Raw genomic sequence first — 19929 nt, 5'->3', positions numbered from 1 at the left:
GGGCATGGAATCTACTAGAACACCCCAAAGGACAGACAGGACATACAGAGGTAGTAGCACCTTTATTGGAGAGATTTTGGTGAGATCTCACCTGTATGGTGAGATTTTGTTTATTGAAATGTTGTCTTTCATAACATAAATCATAAAACACGGGTGGAACAGATAAGCAGCAGTCAGACCAGTCCCGGCCTTCCTACTCATTGCCTGCAGACATGTATTAGGCTGTCAGCATTTTCCACCCTGGGTACTGGTTGCACTGCTGTTCAGAGCTGAGAGAAAGAGCACCTAGCACCTCCTCTCAACAAGTACATCCCAAATCTGCCTGCTGCACCTGTCATTTTCACCGCCACTTTCAAGGGGGAGCCCTTGGTGCTAGTGAGGGGGCTATCACCTCACCTACCAAGTCTCCCTTCTTCAGTGTTATCTGCCCTCCAACCCACTGGCTCCCACCAGCCAGAGCAATACACTAAGATTATTTCCCTGGTTTGGCCCTTTCCCTGGTAAAAAGCCTTTCAGAACAATATTCCTTTCTAGGGCTGAGTGAGGCCCTGTGTGACCAGACCCCTGAGCACCTGTCAGTCTCATACGTGACACCAACCTGGACTGCACTGGGCTCCAGTAGCATCAGCCTCCTGCCAAGAAGCCAGCTGCATCCACCACAGGCCTGCTGTCCCCTCAGCCAGGAAGCCTGGGGCACCGCGTCTAGAAGTGGGGCTGCTGCTCATCTCATGGCTGGAGTTTAAAATGTCATCTCAGGGACGCTGGCCGGGACGATTCCTCTCTGACGCTGTGCCTTATTCTTCTCTGCACGGCCCCCTAGCTATTGTCTTCTCAGAAGCACAAATATCATTCTGCATTTGTCTCATTTTTATCATCTATGAGCCCCAAGCAAAGGTGACCTTGCCTATCCCGTTACTGCCTGCCTCTGTACTGGAGCATAGTGCACGAGAGGACTTCCACGATAACTCTTGAATAAGTCAAGAATCAAAAACATTTGCAAAAACAAAAGTAAAAACAGCCTTCGTGCGTATAGAAAGAGTTCGTGAAAGCACAGTTTGTCACTGATAACATACACTTTATGATAATCGGGAGAGCATAGCATGTATACATACTTGGAATTAGATACAAGCAACATATTACTGTACAAGAAGACTTGGTGCTTCTTCCTCCTCCACCCTCTTTTGAGCGTCACGGGCCCACGTATCAGCACGGTATCCTCGGCACCCGCGGGTGACACGGCTTTCTCATCTTGAGTCTCCGGCACAGGAGAACAGATGTCCACGCTGCATATCAAACAACCCAGAGCAGACAGTCAATGGCCAAACACAGGATAGAATTCTGTGCCAAATTGCAGAGGTGACACTACGCTAACACTGGAGCCTCAGGGCACGTTTTGTGGTGTGGGGAGTAAATCCACATCCTGCACTGCCAGCACCCTATGTGAGCACTGGTTCGTATCCAGGCTGCTCCACTTCCAATGCAGCTCCATGCTACTGACGTGAGAAAAGCAGTAGAACATGGTCCAAGTGACTGAGCCCCTGCTGCCTGTGTAGGAGACTTGGAAGAGGCTCCTAGCTCCAGCCTGGCCCAGGCTCAGCCATGGTAGCCAACTGAGGAGAGAACCAGTAGTTGGAAGATCTGTCTCTCCTTCTCTTTCAAATAAACAAACAAAAATTTTTAAAAATTCATAGTCTCAACTCCGCAACCAGGTCTCTACAATTACAATGCAAGTGGGGTTATAGAGGAGGGCACTTAGGGAGCTGGATGGAGACCACAATCAAGGGCAGTGCCCTAGGGCAGGCCCTTAGAGGTGGGGGAAGCAAGGCAGCTCAGATCAGAGGCCATGGGGAAGGGGGAAGAAGGGCCCTAGGCCTAGAGTGTAACAAAAAGGGAGCAACCCACCACGTCTAATGCTGGGTACTTTCTGAGGACTGACCACTGGACTTAGTGTAACATGGAGGTCACGGGCAACCCTGAACACGCGAGTTTGGAGAATTGAAGGGAGGAGGGTTGTTAGGAGGCCGTGCTAGGCAGGGTGGCCACCCCAAAGATCCTCATACTCTAATACTTGGAATGAACCTATAAATGTGCTACTTGGCAAAAGAGGGTGTTCAGGTGTAAGAATGTGAGCAATATTACAGGGAGATTAACCTTGTGAGCTGAAGCTACTCACAGGAGCCCCAAATTGGAGAAATGTCACATGGATTGAGTCAGGGAGATGGCACAAAATGGGGACCAAAGAGAGCTGAAGGGTAAGAGAGACTAAACCTCTCATTTGGGTAGGAGCCACATGTGAACGTGAGACAGGACACAGCCAGCTCCCAGAGCCAACATCAACCCAGGGGTGGCAGCCAGTGGGGAAAGGGAATCTTCAGTACTGTACTCTCAAGGAACTGAATTCAGCACAGATCTGGATGAACTCAGGAATGTATCCTGCCCTAGGGTCTCCAGAAGGAAAGAGCCTGCCATCACCATGGCCAGGCCTAGCAGACCCTAAGCAGAGGACCCAGAGAACAGCAAATAATCCTCTCACCCACAGGCCTGTACACGAACTCTGTGCAACCTTCATCCTCTAAGCTACAGTGATTTACCTCCTGAAGTGCATTTCCACTCAATTACCTAACGTTTATCCCACTTCAGCCACCACGCTGCAGTCTGTAAGGAATGTTTAGATGGATGTGAGAGTTTTTTAACTCCCCAAACACTTAAATTATGATTTTAGGTTTTTTTTTTTTTTTGACAGGCAGAGTGGATAGTGAGAGAGAGAGACAGAGAGAAAGGTCTTCCTTTTGCCGTTGGTTCACCCTCCAATGGCCGCCACGGATGGCACGCTGCGGCCGGCACACCGAGCTGATCTGATGGCAGGAGCCAGGTGCTTCTCCTGGTCTCCGATGGGGTGCAGGGCCCAAGCACTTGGGCCATCCTCCACTGCCTTCCCGGGCCACAGCAGAGAGCTGGCCTGGAAGAGGGGCAACCGGGGAAAGAATCCGGCGCCCCGACTGGGACTAGAACCCGGTGTGCTGGCGCCGCAAGGCGGAGGATTAGCCTATTGAACCACAGCGCCAGCCTAAAATATGATTTTAAAAAGGGAAACACAGGCAATTTGTGGCCCCCATATGTAAAACAAAATGACATGGACATGTGGAAAGAAATAATTACAACTTGGTCTCGTGTTAACATGATAACGTCTGTAAGCAGGGGTCTGGCAAATTGAATCTCATCTTACCTAAATCAATATTCACATTTGGGGGGAAAATCTAAAGCACACTGAAATGATACTGGAAACACCCGAAAGTTGCTAAACACCAGACCATGCCTAGATATCAGTTGGAAGAGTTCTGACCATGTTCCAACAGGACTCTGTGGTCATAAGTGCTAAAATGAGGGGCCAGCACTGTGGTGTAGTGGGTTAAGCCTCTGCCTATGGCACCAGTGTCCCAGTTTGAGTCCTGGCTGTTCCACTTCCAATCCCACTGTCTGCTATGGCTTGGGAAAGAAGTGAAAGATGGCCCAAGTGCTTAGGCCCCAACATCCATGTGGAAGACCCAAAAGAAGCTCCTGGCTCCTGATCAGCCCAGCTCCAGCTATTAGGGATATTCAGGGAGTGAATCAGAAGAAGGAAGATATCTCCCTCCCTTCTTCCCTCTCCCTCTCTCTCCCTCCCCCTCTCACCCTAATTCTCTCCCTCTACTTAATTCCCTCGCTCTCCCTCCATCCCTCTCTCCCCTCCCTCTTTCCCCTTCTCCCTCTGCTTCTCCCCCTTCCCTCACTCCCTCTTCACCTCTCTGTAACTCTGCCTTTCAAATAAATTAATCTTTTTTAAAAAAAGAATTGGGGCTGGCACTGTGGCGTAGCAGGTAAAGTCACCACTTTATGCAGTGCCAGCATCCCGTATAGGCATCAGTTCAAGTCCTGGCTACTCCACTTCTGATCAGCTCTCTGCTATGGCCTGAGAAAGCAGTAGAAGATGGCCCAAGTCCTTGGATCCCTGCACCTGCGTGGGAGACCCAGAATCTCCTGGCTCCAGATTGACTGTTGTAGCCACCTGGAGAGTGAACCAGTGGGTGGAAAACCTCTCCCTCCCTCCCTCTCTCTCTCTCTCTCTCTCCTTCTACCTCTCTGTAGCTCTGCCTTTCAAATAAATAAATCTTTAAAAAGAAAAAAAGGAAGTGGTAAATCAAATTAGAATGAAAGAAATGGAAACTATTTCCTAAGTAGGGCAGCCCTTTTCAGAGACCTACAGAAAACTGCTTCCCACGCAGCTGAGCAAGTGTCCCCACTGAGGGTGCAAGGGCCTCGTCTGAGCTCCGCAACAGTAAACCTGGGGAACGCGAGCAGCTCTTCCCGGAACCAGTGCTCAAGTTATCAGTTAGTCTCTATATTTAGGGGGAAGAGGACAGGATACCCCTGGTACTCAGTCTGCTGGGCACAAGAAAGGACTACCTGGTACCATGAACCTCCGGGTGGCCTCCACTAGGCTGGGAGCTCTCTTCGGCTGATGAAAACATCCCTTCCTCTTCCATTCTTGGTGCAGAAAAGCTGTCCTGTCTGCAGCAGGTGCCAGAGTGCTGTGGACTAATCCACGAGGACCAAAAATTACACACTCGGGGGACCACTCACCTTTATGACGTCAAGATTCCAAGGCTCATGCCATAACTGACAAACCCAAACTGACATACTGGCTTCCCTGACTTTGGCCCCCACCTTTCTGTTCTTCAGAATTGATCTGAGGTAACTGTTGGTCCATATGTAGTTATATGAAATAATATAGATTCAATCCATCCTTTAGTTTTCCAAATGGCAGTATCTCCCAAAACTATAGTACAATATAACTGTGCCACATTATAGTACAACTATATAATCATGTATATTGTTAAGATTATATACCATAAGTATTGTAACTTGACCAAAAATATCTTTTTCATATTCTGATGACTACTGAGTCTGTGACTAATTAGAGTGTCCAAACATAAATAATGCTTGCTTGGGGCTGGTGCTGTGGTGTAGTGGGTTAAACCACGGCCTGAGCACCAGCACCCCATATGGGCACCAATTCATGTCCTGGCTGCTCCACTTCCGATCCAGCTCTCTGCCATGGCCTGGGAAAGCAATAGAAGATGGCCCAAGTCCTTGGGCCCCTGCACCCACATGGGAAACCTGCAAGAAGCTCCTGGCTCCTGGTTTCCGCCTGGCTCAGCCCCAGTTGTTGTGACTATTTCAGGAGTGAACCAGTGGAGGGAAGATCTCTGTCTCTCCTCTCTCCCTATAACTCTGCCTTTCAAATACACAAATAAATCTCTTAAAAATAATGCTTGCTTGTGAATTCCAGAAACTGGCCTTGAGAAAACCAGTTGAAGTAGTAACGTCATCTGACCCTCCCAAGCCAGCGTGATTAGAAATCTGAATTTACTGTAGAAAGGGAAACAAATGAACAAGAGCACAGTAGGTGCGGGCTCCAGGCTAAGTGGGTTTCATCCTGATGAATGAAACACTGGGAATCTGTTGAGACACAACATTTTGACTCTTTCAGATCCCAACCAAGTACCATTGTGTAGCTGGGTAAAACCTGCGATTCCCTCCTCATGATAAAATCATCAAGCAAGTTTCCAGGAAACTGCGCTAACACCCAAGGAACCCCCGTTAACTGACCTGCAACCAGCACCTGACTCAGCAATACAACTTCCTTTATGATCTCTTTAAAAAGCCTGGACCATCCTAAGGTGGACAGTAGTTCTTGAGATTATCTGCTGTTGTCCTCATCTGCTGACAGATTTCTCTCTCCTTTCCCTCAAACCTTGTGCCAGTTGCTTTGATTGGGCACTGAGGACAGGGACAAGAGCTTGTAGTAACATCATAACAAATAAGTGTCTTTTTTTCTTTAAAGAATTGTTTATTTATTTACTTGAAAGGCTATGACAGAGAGTGAAGGAGAAACATTGAGAGAGATCTTCCATTCCCTGATTCTTTCTGCCAAGGGCTACAGAAGCCAGGACTGGACCAGAACGGAGCCAGGAGCCAGGAGCTCCATTCTAGTCTCCTGCAAGAGTGGCAGGGGCCCAAACACTTGGGTCACCATTCACTGCATTTCCAAGCAATTAGCAGGGAGCTGAATTGGAAGGACAGCAGCGGGGACTCGAATCACTACTCATATGGGATGCTGGCACCACAAGCAGCAACTTAACCTGCTGTGCTACAAGGCTGGGCCCACAGGTACGTGTTTTGATCCATCTATTCCTGTAGCAAGGCTCCTGAGGCAGGGAAATGTGTAAGCAAAACAATTTTGTCTTACAGTTTAGGAGGCTCAAAGTCCAGGATCAGGTACGGTGCTCCTCTGATTCAACCTGACCTAGAGACATCTTGCTGTGTCTTTATGAGGCCAGGAAAGGGAAAGAGGTGAACGCTTCAACAAGGGAACTCAAAAGGGACAACTCAGTCCATAGAGGTTTATTTTCATTTACTGCACAGAACACCCACTCTTCCACTCTAAATGCCAAATAGAAAGCAGTTTATCAATGTGATACTATGCCAATAACAATATTTAAGCACAAAAAAACACAAAACTATTTTCTTCACCCTATTTTTCCCTTACAGTTAGAAATGGGGGCTGAAATGTCAACATAGAAAAGAAGGTTGTGTCAGCAAGGGCGGGAGCTTTGGGATCAAACCATGTGGTTTTGAATCTGCCTTCATTACTCACTGCCTATGGGATACGGGCAAATCAGTTATTCCATTAAAGTCTCAGTGTCTGTGTCTGCACCCAGAGATGATGGTCAGAGCTCCTCAGAGGGTATCAGGATGATTGCATGAGGTTAAGACTATAGAGAACTGAGGATCCTACTTAACACAGCCATCCCATGAACATCGGGTATGTCCTGAGACAGGAAGACTTCTCTTTGCAAATTCACAGATGGTATCACGGAGGTTCTTCCACTCCCAAAGAGAAGGGAGAGGGAGCAGATGGCAGAATCAAATCCATTGAGCAAAGACAAGGTCAAAGCTCCTGGGCAGGTAGTGCAGGGACAGCATCTCATTTCCTCAACATCACTTGGGAGGGAAGAATCGCTGTTTCCTTCTGCAGACAGAGAACCTGGGGCTCCGTGGAGTTCACTGGGAGCTGCGTGCATAACAGTTTGTGGTCAGGATCCTGGAACTCCCAGGTCACACAGCGTTTCCACAGCTCGGCACTGCTCTCCCCCACAGAGGAGGGAAGACAGGCTCGCCTGTGTGAATTCACATCCTGCCCAGGCAGGCTGCAGAGTCCTGTGCCTGGCATATATCTGAGGCTTCATCACTGTCTGTCTGGACGTGGTGCTCATTCAAACCCACTCACTCTGCTCCCTGACAAGGCTGGTTCTGGACCCCTTAGGCTCTGTGGGCAGCTTGGTGCCGGCTCTCAGGCAGCAAGTCTGCATCGGCCACCAGGGCTGGCAGTAGACCTCTGTTCCTTTAAGGAGCCAGATCTGGTGCTTCAGACAGGCTGAGAGGAGCAGTCAGGACTGAGAGAAGGGCTCGGATGATTCACTTACTGGTGTCTACTTGTGCCCACCTTCATGACAAAGGCCAGGCTCTCAACTGCAACCCTTTCTAACAACCTTTTCTGGGACTGGCATTGTGGCACAGTGGATTAAGCCACCGTTTGTGGTGATGGGAACATCAGTTTGTCTTGGCCACTTTGCTTCTAAATCAGCTCTCTGATAATGTGCCTGAGAAAGCAGCAGGTAATGGCCCAAGTACTTTGGATCCTGCCACCCATGTGGAAGACCTGGATAAAATTCCTGGCTCCATCCTGGCCCAGCACTGGCCATTGCAACCATCTAAGTAGTAAAACAGTAAGTGGGAGATCTCTTTCTCTCTCACTCTCTCGTTCTGTCTTTGTCTCTCCCTTGCTCTATCACTTTGCCTTTTAAATAAATAAATCCTTAGAAATAAACAACAATAACAAGAAAGCCATTTCCTCCCTTCCCAGCCTGATCTCCATCCTGGGTCATTGTCACTGTGAATAATTTTCCCTACTCATGCCTGTAGTCTGGACTCCCTCATTTCTGACTCCACTAAATGGAGGATCCTCAGACCCTGACAGCAAGCCCTTGCTCCACCACCCTTTGCTGACCATAACTGGAAATCAGATTTAACCACTTGACCTTGGCTCAAGGCAAGGAGTTGACTGGGATGAGTGAAACCTGGAGCACTAAATTTAAGGAGACGCCATAAAACTAATAAAATAAGTATTATTTTGAGGTAGCATTTGAAAAATTAAAACAATTTTAAAAAAACACGATGGGGCTGATATTGTGGCACAGATTCCTGCATGGAGTCCTCTGTGGGCTAAAAGCAAAACACCCACTAGCAGTTTCAGAGGGACTTACAGCAGAGATGCAGGGCTTAGAAAAGGAGAAGGCGAGTTAATAAGCAAAGGGGATACAATCTGGCGACGGAGTCCTGAGAAGTTCCACAGAGAAGACCAGGAGTCCACCAGAGACTGGGTAGGTCCAGGCTAAGGGAGCAAAGAGGAGATACCCACCTCTCAGAAGCCCACACAGGTTACCAAACATAATGAATCTGTGGGTGATAAGAGCCTGTCACTCCAGGCCGCTGCCTCACAGGCAACAGTTGATGACTTGGGCAGAGAGATCTCCGACAGTGAACATGACATGACAGCAGAAAACGCAGCAATGCCTAGTCAGCCACTCCCCAAATATCTGTGGGATGAACTTAGACGACCTCGAGGCAATAACCCTTGTGAGGTCATCCCATCCCCCTCTTGAGGGTCCCCATGTTTGTATCAGTCCCCAGGCACCCCAGGCTCTCAGGGCAGCCGCTAGTCCCCCTCTCACCTGCATGTTTGCCGTTAATCTCGGAGTGGACACAGAATTCAGGCCCTGGATTCCAGTGCCCATAAAAAGGCTTCTGCTTACCAAGGGCTGAAGATATGCTTGTGTCTTTCCAGAGAAAGCAGGACAGCCCATTTGGGTACCAGCCAGCAACATCAAGCCTGCAACTGACAGTCAACCAGAACCAGCTGAACAAGACCGAGAGCCCGCCTTGTTAGCGGACGTACCTGCTACTGATTGCCAAACTGCTGCCCTATCATCCTGCCCTGAGGAACTGCCCACAGCCACATCCATTACTGATTTATATCCCCACTAGCTCTGGTCAGCCACTCAAATGGCCTTCAGCCTCCAATTCTTCTCAAGCTATTCAAAAGATTCTTCCCAAATTCCTTCTATGAAACTAGCATCACCTTAATCTCTAAATCAGAAAAAGATGCAACAGAGAAAGAGAACTAAAGACCAATTCACCTGATGAACATAGACTCAAAAATCCTCAACAAAATTCTCGCCAATCAAATCCAACAACACATCAGAAAGATCATTTACCTGGACCAGGTGGGATTTATCCTAGTATGCACCGATGGTTCAACATTCACATATCAATGTGATACATCACATTAAAAAACTGCTGAACAAAAACCATATCATCTCAAAAGATGCAGAGGAAGCATTTGATAAAATACATCATCCTTTCATGATGAAAACTCTAAGCAAATTGGGTCTAGAAGGAACATTCCTCAACATAGTCAAGGCAATTTAAGAAAATCCACAGCTAGTGTCCTATTGAATGGGGAAAAGTTGGAAGCATTCCGACTGAGATCTGGAACCAGACAAAGATGCCCACTCTCACCAATGCTATTCAATATACTCCTGGAAGTTTTAGCCAGAGCCATCAGGCAAGAAAAAGAAATCAAAGGGGTTCAAATTGGTAAGGATGAAGTCAAACTATTCTTATTTGCAGATTATATGATTACATAAATAGGGGATACAAAAGACTCCACTAGGAGACTACTGGAACTGATAGAAGAGTTTGGTAAAATAGGATATAAAATCAACACACAAAATACAACAGCCTTGGTATACACAGACAATGCCACAGCTGAGAAAGAACTCTAAGACCAATCCCATTCATAATAGCTACAAAGAAAATAAAATACCTTGGAATATATTTAACCAAGGATGTCAAAGATGAGAATTACAAAACTTTAAAGAAATAGAAGGCAGAAAAATGGAAAAAACTTCCTTGTTCATGGATCGAAAGAAACAATATCAAAATGTCCATTCTTCCAAAAATAATTTAGAGATTCAATGCAATAGCAATCAAAATACCAAAGATCTCAGATCTATAAAAAAAAATGATGCTGAAATTCATTTGAGGCCGGCACCGCGGCTCACTAGGCTAATCCTCCGCCTTGCGGCGCCGGCACACCGGGTTCTAGTCCCGGTTGGGGCGCCGGATTCTGTCCCGGTTGCCCCTCTTCCAGGCCAGCTCTCTGCTGTGGCCAGGGAGTGCAGTTGAGGATGGCCCAAGTCCTTGGGCCCTGTACCCCATGGGAGACCAGGATAAGTACCCGGCTCCTGCCATCGGATCAGCGCCGTGCACCGGCCACAGCGCGCCGGCCATTGGAGGGTGAACCAACGGCAAAGGAAGACCTTTCTCTCTGTCTCTCTCTCTCTGTCCACTCTGCCTGTCAAAAAATAAAAAATAAATAAAAAAAAAGAAATTCATTTGAAAACACAAGAGGGGGCCGGCACTGTGGCGTAGAGGGGCAAGCCCCTACCTGCAGTGCCAGCATTCCACATGAGCGTTTGTTCCAATCCCAGTTGCTCCACTTCTGATCCAGCTCTCTGCTATGGCCTGGGAAAGCAGTGGAGGATGGCCCAAGTCTTTGCACCCACATGGGAGACCTGGAAGAAGCTCCTGGCTCCTGTCTCCTGGCTTCCAATCATTGCAGCTCCAACCGTTGCAGCCAATTGGGCAGTAAACCAGCAGATGAAGGCACCCCCCTCCCAGCCTCTCCTCCTTTCTCTGTGTAACTTTCAAGTAAATAGATAAATCTTGAAAAATAAAAAGAAAACACAAGAGACATCAGATAACTAAAGCAACCTTATACAACAAAAACAAAGCTGGAGGCAGCACAATACCAGATTTCAAGACATACTACAAGGCAGTTATAATCAAAACAGCTTGGTACTGGTACAAAAACAGATGGATATACCAATGGAAGAGAATAAAAACACCAGAAATCAATCCAACCATCTACAACCAACTTATATTCAACCAAAGAGCTAAAACCATTCCGTGGAACAAGGAAAATCTCTTCAACAAATGGTGTAGGGAAAAATATTTCCAACTGCAGAAGTATGAAACAGAACCCCTACCTTACAACTTACCCAAAAATCCATTCAAAATGGATTGAAGACCTATAGCTATGACACAATACCATCAAATTACTAAAGAGAACTGGGGAAACCCTGTAAGACATCAGCATAGGAAAGAGTGCCTGGAAAGACCCCAGAGGCACAGGCAATAAAAACCAAGATTAACAAGTGGGATTATATCAAATTGAGAAACTTCTGTACAGCAAAAGAAACACTCAGAAAGTAAAGAGGCAACCAATAGAATGGGAGAAATTATTTGTAAACCATGCAACTGATAAAGGATTAATAACAAGACTATATAAAGTGATCCAAAAAAAAAAAAAAATCAACAGCAAAGCAAACAACATAGTCAAGAAGTGGGCAAAGGACTTAACCAGAAGTTTCTCAAAAGAAGAAACCCAAACGGCCAACAGACATATGAAAAAATGTTCAGGATCACTAGCCATCAGGGAGATGCATATTAAAACCTCACCCCAGTTAGAATGGCTTTCATATAGAAATCAGCAAACAACAAATGCTGGTGAGGATGTAGGGGAGAAGGTACCCTAATCTACTGTTGATGGGAATGCAAACTGGTAAAACCACTATGGAAGACAGTTTGGAGATATCTCAGAAATCTGAAAATAGTCCTACCATATGATCCAGCCATGCCACTCCTCAGAATTTACCCAAAGGAAATGAAATCAGCAAATAAAAGAGTCATCCACACCACCATGTTTATTGCAGCTCAATTCACAATAGCTAAGACATGGAATCAACCTAAATGCCCGTCAATGGAAGACTAGATAAAGAAACTATGGGATATATACTCTATAGAATACTACACAGTGGTTAAAAAAAAATCTGGTCCAAACATCTACAGCCAACTTATATTTGATCAAGGATCTAAAACCAATTCCTGGAGCAAGGACGGTCTATTCAATAAATGGTGCTGGGAAAACTGGATTTCCACGTGCAGAAGCATGAAACAAGACCCCTACCTTACACCTTACACAAAAATCCACTCAACGTGGATTAAAGACCTAAATCTACGTCCTGACACCATTAAGTTATTAGAGAACATTGGAGAAACCCTTCAAGATATTGGCACAGGCAAAGAATTTCTGGGAAAGACCCGGGAGGCACAGGCAGTCAAAGCCAAAATCAACTATTGGGATTGCATCAAATTGAGAAGTTTCTGTACTGCAAAAGAAACAGGAGAGTGAAGAGACAACCGACAGAATGGGAAAAAATATTTGCAAACTATGCAACAGATAAAGGGTTAATAACCAGAATCTACAAAGAGATCAAGAAACTCCACAAAAACAAAACCAACAACCCACTTAAGAGATGGGCCAAGGACCTCAATAGACATTTTTCAAAAGAGGAAATCCAAATGGCCAACAAGCACATGAAAAAATGCTCAAGGTCGCTAGCAATCAGGGAAATGCAAATCAAAACCACAATGAGGTTTCACCTCACCCCGGTTAGAATGGCTCACATACAGAAATCTACCAACAACAGATGCTGGCGAGGATGTGGGGAAAAAGGGACACTAACCCACTGTTGGTGGGAATGCAAACTGGTCAAGCCATTATGGAAGTCAGTCTGGAGATTCCTCAGAAACCTGAATATAACCCTACCATTCGACCCAGCCATCCCACTCCTTGGAATTTACCCAAAGGAAATTAAATTGGCAAACAAAAAAGCGGTCTGCACCCTAATGTTTATCGCAGCACAATTCACAATAGCCAAGACCTGGAACCAACCTAAAATGCCCATCAACGGTAGACTGGATAAAGAAATTATGGGATATGTATTCTTTAGAATACTATACCGCAGTAAGAAACAACGAAATCCAGTCATTTGCAACAAAATGGAGGAATCTGGAACACATCATGCTGAGTGAAGTAAGCCAGTCCCAAAGGGACAAATACCATATGTTCTCCCTGATCGGTGACAACTGACTGAACACCAAAAAGGAAACCTGTTGAAGTGAAATGGACACTATGAGAAACGGTGACTTGATCAGCATAGCCCTGACTGTTAATGAACAACTTAATACATTATCCCTCTTAGTATTTTTTTTGTCTGTTCTACTTAATATGACTGGTTTCATTCTGTAATTATCACACAGTTATTCTTAAGTGTTGAAAATTAACTGAAATGTGATCCCTGTTAAACATAAGAGTGGGAATAAGAGAGGGAAGAGAGGTATAATTTGGGACATGCTCAAGCTGACTTGCCCCAAATGGTAGAGTTAGAAACATACCAGGGGATTCCAATTCAATCCCATCAAGGTGGCATGTACCAATGCCATCTCACTATTCCAAATGATCAATTTCAGTTCACAATTGATCATAATGAAAGGACTAAGAGTCAAAGGGAGCACATAGACAAGTCTAGTATCTGCTAACGCTAACCGATAGAATAAATAAAGGGGAGAGTGATCCAACATGGGAAGTGAGATACTCAGCAGACTCATAGAATGGCAGATGTCCTAAATAGCACTCTGGCCTCAGAATCAGCCCTAAAGGCACTCGGATCTGGCTGAAAAGCCCATGAGAGTATTTCAGGCATGGAAAGCCAAGACACTCTGGCAAAAGATCTCTGCAAGTGAGATCTCAGTGGAAAGAACAGGTCTTCAAAGAAGGAGGTACCTTTCTCTGAAGGGAGGAGAGAACCTCCACTTTGACTATGACCTTGTCTAAACAAGATAAGAATCGGAGAACTCAGAGGGCTTCCATAGCCTTGGAAACTCATGACTGGAGCATAGGGAGATTACTGATGACATAGACAGGAGTGTCAATTGGTAAAGTCAACAACAGGAGTCACTGTGCACTTACTCCTCATGTAGGATCTCTGTCCTTATTAATGTGCTGTACATTGGGATTTAATGCTATAACGAGTACTCAAACAATATATTTCACCTTGTGTTTCTATGGGGGTGCAGACTGTTGAAATCTTTACTTAATGCATACTAAACTGATCTTCTGTAAAAAAAAAAATTATCAATTCCCAACTTGACTCTCACTGGGATTAAACATGACAATAGGTCTGATCGGATTTCATCATCATTTTAAAAAATCATCTATTATTTTTCACTTTATGTTTCTGTGTGGGAGCAAACTGTTGAAATCCTTACTTAATGTGTGCTAGGCTGATCTTCTGTATGTTAAGATAATTGAAAATGGATCTTGATGTGAATGGAAGGGGAGAGGGAGTGGGAGGTGGGAGGGTTGTGGGTGGGAGGGACGGTATGGGGGGGAAGCCGTTGTAATCCATAAGTCGTACTTTGGAAATTCATATTCATTAAATAAAAGTAAAAAAAATCAAAAAAAAATCTGGTCATTTGCAATAAAATGGATAAATCTGGAAAACATTACACTTATTGAAATAAGCCAGTCCCAAAGGGACAAATGCCATCTGTTCTTCCTGATCTGTGATAACAGAGCACCTAAAAGAGAACCTGTAGAAGTGAAACTGACCCTACAAGAAGCAACTACTTGAACAGCCCTTTCTTGACTAATCGAGGAACAGTTTATTATTTCATTTTTTATTCTTTTTTTCTACTTAATGCTATTGGTTGAACTCTTTACTTAACATAGAATTAACCATAGGTGTACTAAGTCAATTGAAACTAGATCCTAGTGAAAAATGAGAGTGGGAATGAGAGAAAGAGGAGCTGTACAGTTCAGCACACATTCCCATGGACTTACCCCTAAGGATGAAGCTAAAAACTTGCCATGGGACTGCAAATCCCATTAAGATGCGTGGTAATAATCCCATCTTATGTGATAAAGTGATCATATTAAGTGTGGAATTGACCATATAGATAGGATTAAGTGTCAAAGGGTTCACATAAATACGACCAAATGGCTGGCAATAACAATAGAATTAAAAAGGAGAGAAAGTCCCAACATGGAAAGCAGTCCATACAGCAAAAATTGTGTGGCAAAAATTATCCTACATTAAGGACCTTGGTGGGTGAGACTCCAGTGTAAATGACAAGTGACAAATGCCCTAAACAGCACTCTTACCTCAGAATCAGCCCCTAAGGCATTCAGATCTGGCTGAGAAGCCATAAGAGCATTTCAGACATGGAAAGCCAAGATATAGTGGCAAAAAATGCTCTGCATGAAGGATCTGTGAGTGAGATCCTAGTAGAAATAGAGGCCATCAAAGAAGGATGTACTTTTATCTAAAGGGTGTATTAGACATGGCTTCTAGGTGTAGAGTTTAAAACTTGCCATAGGACCCCAAATCCTCTTAAGTAGGGTGGTAAAAAGAGCATTCCAAGAGTTAAAGTGAGCATATTGATAGGATTAAGTGTTAAAATAATCATATGGATAGGATTAAGTGTTAAATTTATCATATAAAGAGGATTAAGTGTTTGGTAGTAATAACAGAATTAAAAAGGAGAGAATGTTCCAACATGGGAAGCAGCCCATACAGCAGACTCACAGAATGACAATCGATTTAAGTAGCACTCTGACCTCAGAATCAGCACTTAAGGCATTCTGGTCTGGCTGAAAAGCCCATGAGAGAATTTAAGGCATGGAAAGCCAAGACACTGTGGCAAAAATTATCCTACATGAAGGACCTTGGTGGGTGAGACCCCAGTGTAAAGAAATAGTCAAAGAAGGATGTACGTTTCTCTGAAGTGAGGAGAGAACTTTCATTTTTCTTATGGCCTTGTCTAAATACTTATGGAGTTTGTGGATACAAAAGACTTCCATAGCCTAGGCAGCTCATGCCAAGAGTGAGCCTTGGGTGATCACTGTCGTCATATGAGATTGTTAATTGTTAAATTAACAGGAGTCACTCTTCACTAACTTCCCATGCAGGACCTCTGTCCTCAAAAAGTAGATTATGAGAGCTAATAGTAAAACTTCGTCTCAAAAATTTATTTAGTTTTAGTGTATTAAGTGGAGGATAGTTTTATGTCTCATAAGCTATAGTTATATCTAACTGCTTGCAAAAGATGTATCATTTGAGTTCTTCAGTTGATTGTTTCTGAAAAAGAATGATTTAAAATAATATATATAAATTAAGTCAGAAAGTTTACTTTTATTGAATTAAAAGTATTTTTCCTTATAAAAATAATGCTTCTGGTGTTCTATTGTACAGTAGAGTAACAACACTGTATATTTCTAATATTGTATATTTCTATTGTATATAATATTGTAACATATTGTATATTTCTAAATAGCTAGAAGAAAGAATTTTGAGTGTTCACACTACAAAGAAATCTTGAATATATAAAGCGATGGATGCTAATTATCCTAATTTAATCATTAAAATGCATGCATGTATTGAAATATTACATTGTACCCCATAAATATGTACAATTATTATGTGCCAATAAAAATATAGTAAAAATAAATAAAAATAAAAAAACGCATTTACTTAAACAACTGCCTAAAGAACTAGCCACACCCTATTATACATCCTGTCACACAGTGACAGGATTTCCACAGTCACAAGGTGCAGATATCCCAAAGTCACAGGGAACAGGGGATCTACGCTTAGCCCTAAAAGCCTCACCATCTACCGAGAGAGCCCATGGCATTCCCAGAGCCAGCTGCCTAACAACAGGGGTTGGTCAATGCTCCACCTTGGCAAGTCAAGACTGGTTGCCGTTATAGAGTGCGGCGGAGGAGAGAGCTTCACTGGCCTAAGTGGGTGCCCTTACCCCATCCAACTCTCCAGGCTAGACTCAAAATCAGTGAGAACCACGGGTTTATCCCTCTGATAGAATGCCCCCATTGCACGCAGGCCATGGCAGCCTCTATTTGCCTGATTAAGATGGCTTTTTCTCCTTGCTAGTTGCCAGGTGCCTTGCTCCAAGATGGCATCCCTTCTAGCCACTGGCTGTGGGAGGCTCCAGTGGTTTCCTGCTCGGTACTGTATGATTCTAATGCCCCTACTGTTCCACAGCATCTCTCTACTTTTTGTAGAATTTCTACTCCAACTGTTTTCTGGGAATGCACTTCCTCTCCTTTTCTTGTTATCTTCCTGTGGTCAGAATCAGTAGGCATTTTTCCCTATTCAGCCATCTTGGTTCTCTACCGTTTTAAAAATAAGGAATGGGACCAAGAACTCCTTTGACATTCTAAAGGATGCCTCTATTGCCTATTTTACAAAGACCAGGAGAAAGATCAAGCTAGACAGAAGGAACAATCTTATTGACATGGAAATCCAAGGCATTAGGCAACCAGCTGTCATGACAAAAGCTGGCCTCTGAAAGAGTCCTGTCAACTTTACCAAAAACTGGGTCACTGGAAACCCTAAGGGTTGAAAGATGTCCGAGTCATAACCACAGACCCTGGTAGCCCTATGCTGAAAAAGCCCTTGGTTCTGCCTGGCTGCCAAGCTACCACAGCTATTGAGGGGACAGGGCCTGCAGTCACTGTTGACATAGCAGGTGGGACATCAATTTTCTTTTAGATACAGTAGCTGCCTACTCTGGTAACCTTGTATTCAGGTGAGTACTCCTCCCAGTCCAGCCAGGTAATGAGAGTCAATGGAGCCCCTTCTCTAAGGAGGTTCATACTTCCCTAGTAATGTCTCTTCCAATACCCATGTAGATAGATAGATACCTAAGTTAACCCATAGGTCTGAGTCTCACATATATCTTAACTGGTCTCAAAGTACACCAGATCGTTAAGTCTAAAAACCTCTCATGTCCATTTGTATTTACCCTTAAATGGATTAAATAACAGGGCATAAAGGAACAGTTAACCTGGACAGTGTTGCTACAAGGATTTAGACAGCCCCTACCTATTTGGATAGGCTTTTGCAAAGGACCTAGGGGACTAATCTCTTGGGCGGAGTAGAGAGATGATACAAAATGTAGATGACTTGTTAGTCTGTTCCCCTGCCTGAGACTCCAGTTTAGTCATTTGATTAGCACCCTTAACTTCTTAACAGAATGTGGCTACCAGGTTTCCAAAGAAAAAGCACAACTGTTCTATCAGGTTTAGCTGTCAGGAGCTAAGCTGTTTAAGGCTCATCCTCATCTTTGGGAACAGAGACTGGCCTCAGAGAGGATACAGTCCATGCAGCAAATTCCTACTCCAATCTTAAAATAGCTCTGGCATTTCTCAAACAGGCTATGGACCCCTGGGTATATAGATATAACAAATTCCCTGTATCAGGCCCTCAAGAGCAAGGCAGAAAAGGGCCTTATTCCTTTAGGAAAGAAAAGAAAGCAAATATGGGCCAGTGCTGTGGGTGTAGTAGGCTTAGCCTATGCTTGGCTGTTGGCATCCCATACAGGTGCCTGTTCATGTCCTGGCTGTTTTCCTTATGATCCATATCTGCCTATGGCCTGGGAAAACAGTAGAAGATGGAACATGCTTGGGCCCCTGTACCTGCTTGGGAGATCCAGAGAAGGCTTCTGGCTTCAGATTGGCCTGGCTCTGGCCACTGCATCCATTTGGGGAGTGAACCAGAGGATGGAAGACCTTTCTCTGTCTTTCCTCTCTGTCTATATCTCTACCTCTCAAATAAATAAGTTTAAAAAAATGCATAGCCTTCACCCAAGGAAAGGCTGCCATGACTAGGGCCCCCTCGCTAAGTTGCCAAATCCAGTCCTTCAGCACAAACAGGCCTTAGACACCTGCCGCTCAAGGGGACACCTGTGATGGGCTTCATGAAGATTGTTGTTTGGTGGTCTAACTGGCCAGGTACAAAACCATATTCATCATTTCTTGGATGAGGCCAGACAACTCCAGGGCCAGGCCCAACAGGGTTAGAATTTCTGGCCCAGTATTGGGTCATGGAAATCCTGGGTATTGTCTCTCCTTGGACCTATTACTCCCATACTCTTTTTTTTTTTTTTTAAGCAACCATTTATTAGAACCATTACAAGAGTATGAAAAGAGAGTGGAAGAGGGGGAGAGAATGAAGTTTGCATCGGAAGTCAATTCTGGAAACACATAAATGCCTGCTTTTAAATATTTATATTTAAAAAGTGAACGTATACACAGATCACTTATCCTTTAAAAAGAAACAAAACCAGACTTGTTTGGCGGAAGTAAAAGTAAAAAGCACACCCAAAACTCCCCATGAACCAAAAGTCCATAGAGAATTTCCCATTTCTATTCAGGAACCCATTTACACAGCGACTCCACTATTCAGGCCGGTGCTGAGCACTAAAGGTGAGTCTGAGGCCATCCAGTGGGGCTGGGGTCTGTGGGCCCCTCAGACATAGGCAGAATGCCCTTCACACGCAGGCTGCCAGCTGTGGCTGGAAACTTGTCTCCAGACAGTCCAGCACCTCCCCCACTAATAGCTTCTTGTGCTGCATGTGTGACCTTGTGGCTTTAAATCACACCTTCAGAGTGGTTGCAATCTCACTCAGAGCCAGCAGAGGACAGGGCTGAGCCCCTAAGTGGAAGACAGGCCATCTCCAGGAGACCCCTGCTGTCTCCATGAGCCCAAGCCAATCAACATACGTACGTGAAACCACCTCCTCCCGTCCAAATAGGCATGTCCAATAGGATGACCCAATGAACAGATAGCAATGCTTTAAAAACTCTGTCTCCTCTCAGACTAGACATTTATTCTGTTGCTTGCCAATCAAAGTTTTTTTTTTCTGTCAAATAAAATTTTATACCTCTTTGCAAGTTGTTTCCCAGCTTTTTCTTTCTATACTGAGCTGAGGAAAAGAACCCACAAAACTCACTCCAGCAACCAACCTCCCCTCTGCAACTGGTTGCATCATTGGTGC

At 44.6% G+C, this 19929-nt stretch overlaps 1 protein-coding gene across 1 annotated transcript in view; it reads right to left on the bottom strand.

Annotated features, from left to right (window-relative positions):
• LOC103348895 (uncharacterized) overlaps window positions 1-4570 on the bottom strand; it is a 62674-nt gene extending 58104 nt beyond the window's left edge. The window contains exons 1-2 of the mRNA XM_089306363.1: window positions 4444-4570; window positions 1113-1283 (exon numbers count right to left, since the gene is read on the bottom strand). Of these exons, the coding sequence (XP_089162489.1) occupies window positions 1113-1283; window positions 4444-4523 (251 nt within the window). The 5' untranslated portion in view covers window positions 4524-4570. The remainder of the gene's footprint in view (window positions 1-1112; window positions 1284-4443) is intronic.
• Window positions 4571-19929: the final 15359 nt, after the last annotated feature.

This window comes from Oryctolagus cuniculus, chromosome 1, assembly GCF_051225735.1.
Source record: "Oryctolagus cuniculus isolate XC-2025 breed Fujian yellow rabbit chromosome 1, ASM5122573v1, whole genome shotgun sequence".
Classification (NCBI taxonomy): Eukaryota; Metazoa; Chordata; class Mammalia; order Lagomorpha; family Leporidae; genus Oryctolagus; species Oryctolagus cuniculus.
This window is presented reverse-complemented; position numbering and strand designations above follow the sequence as displayed.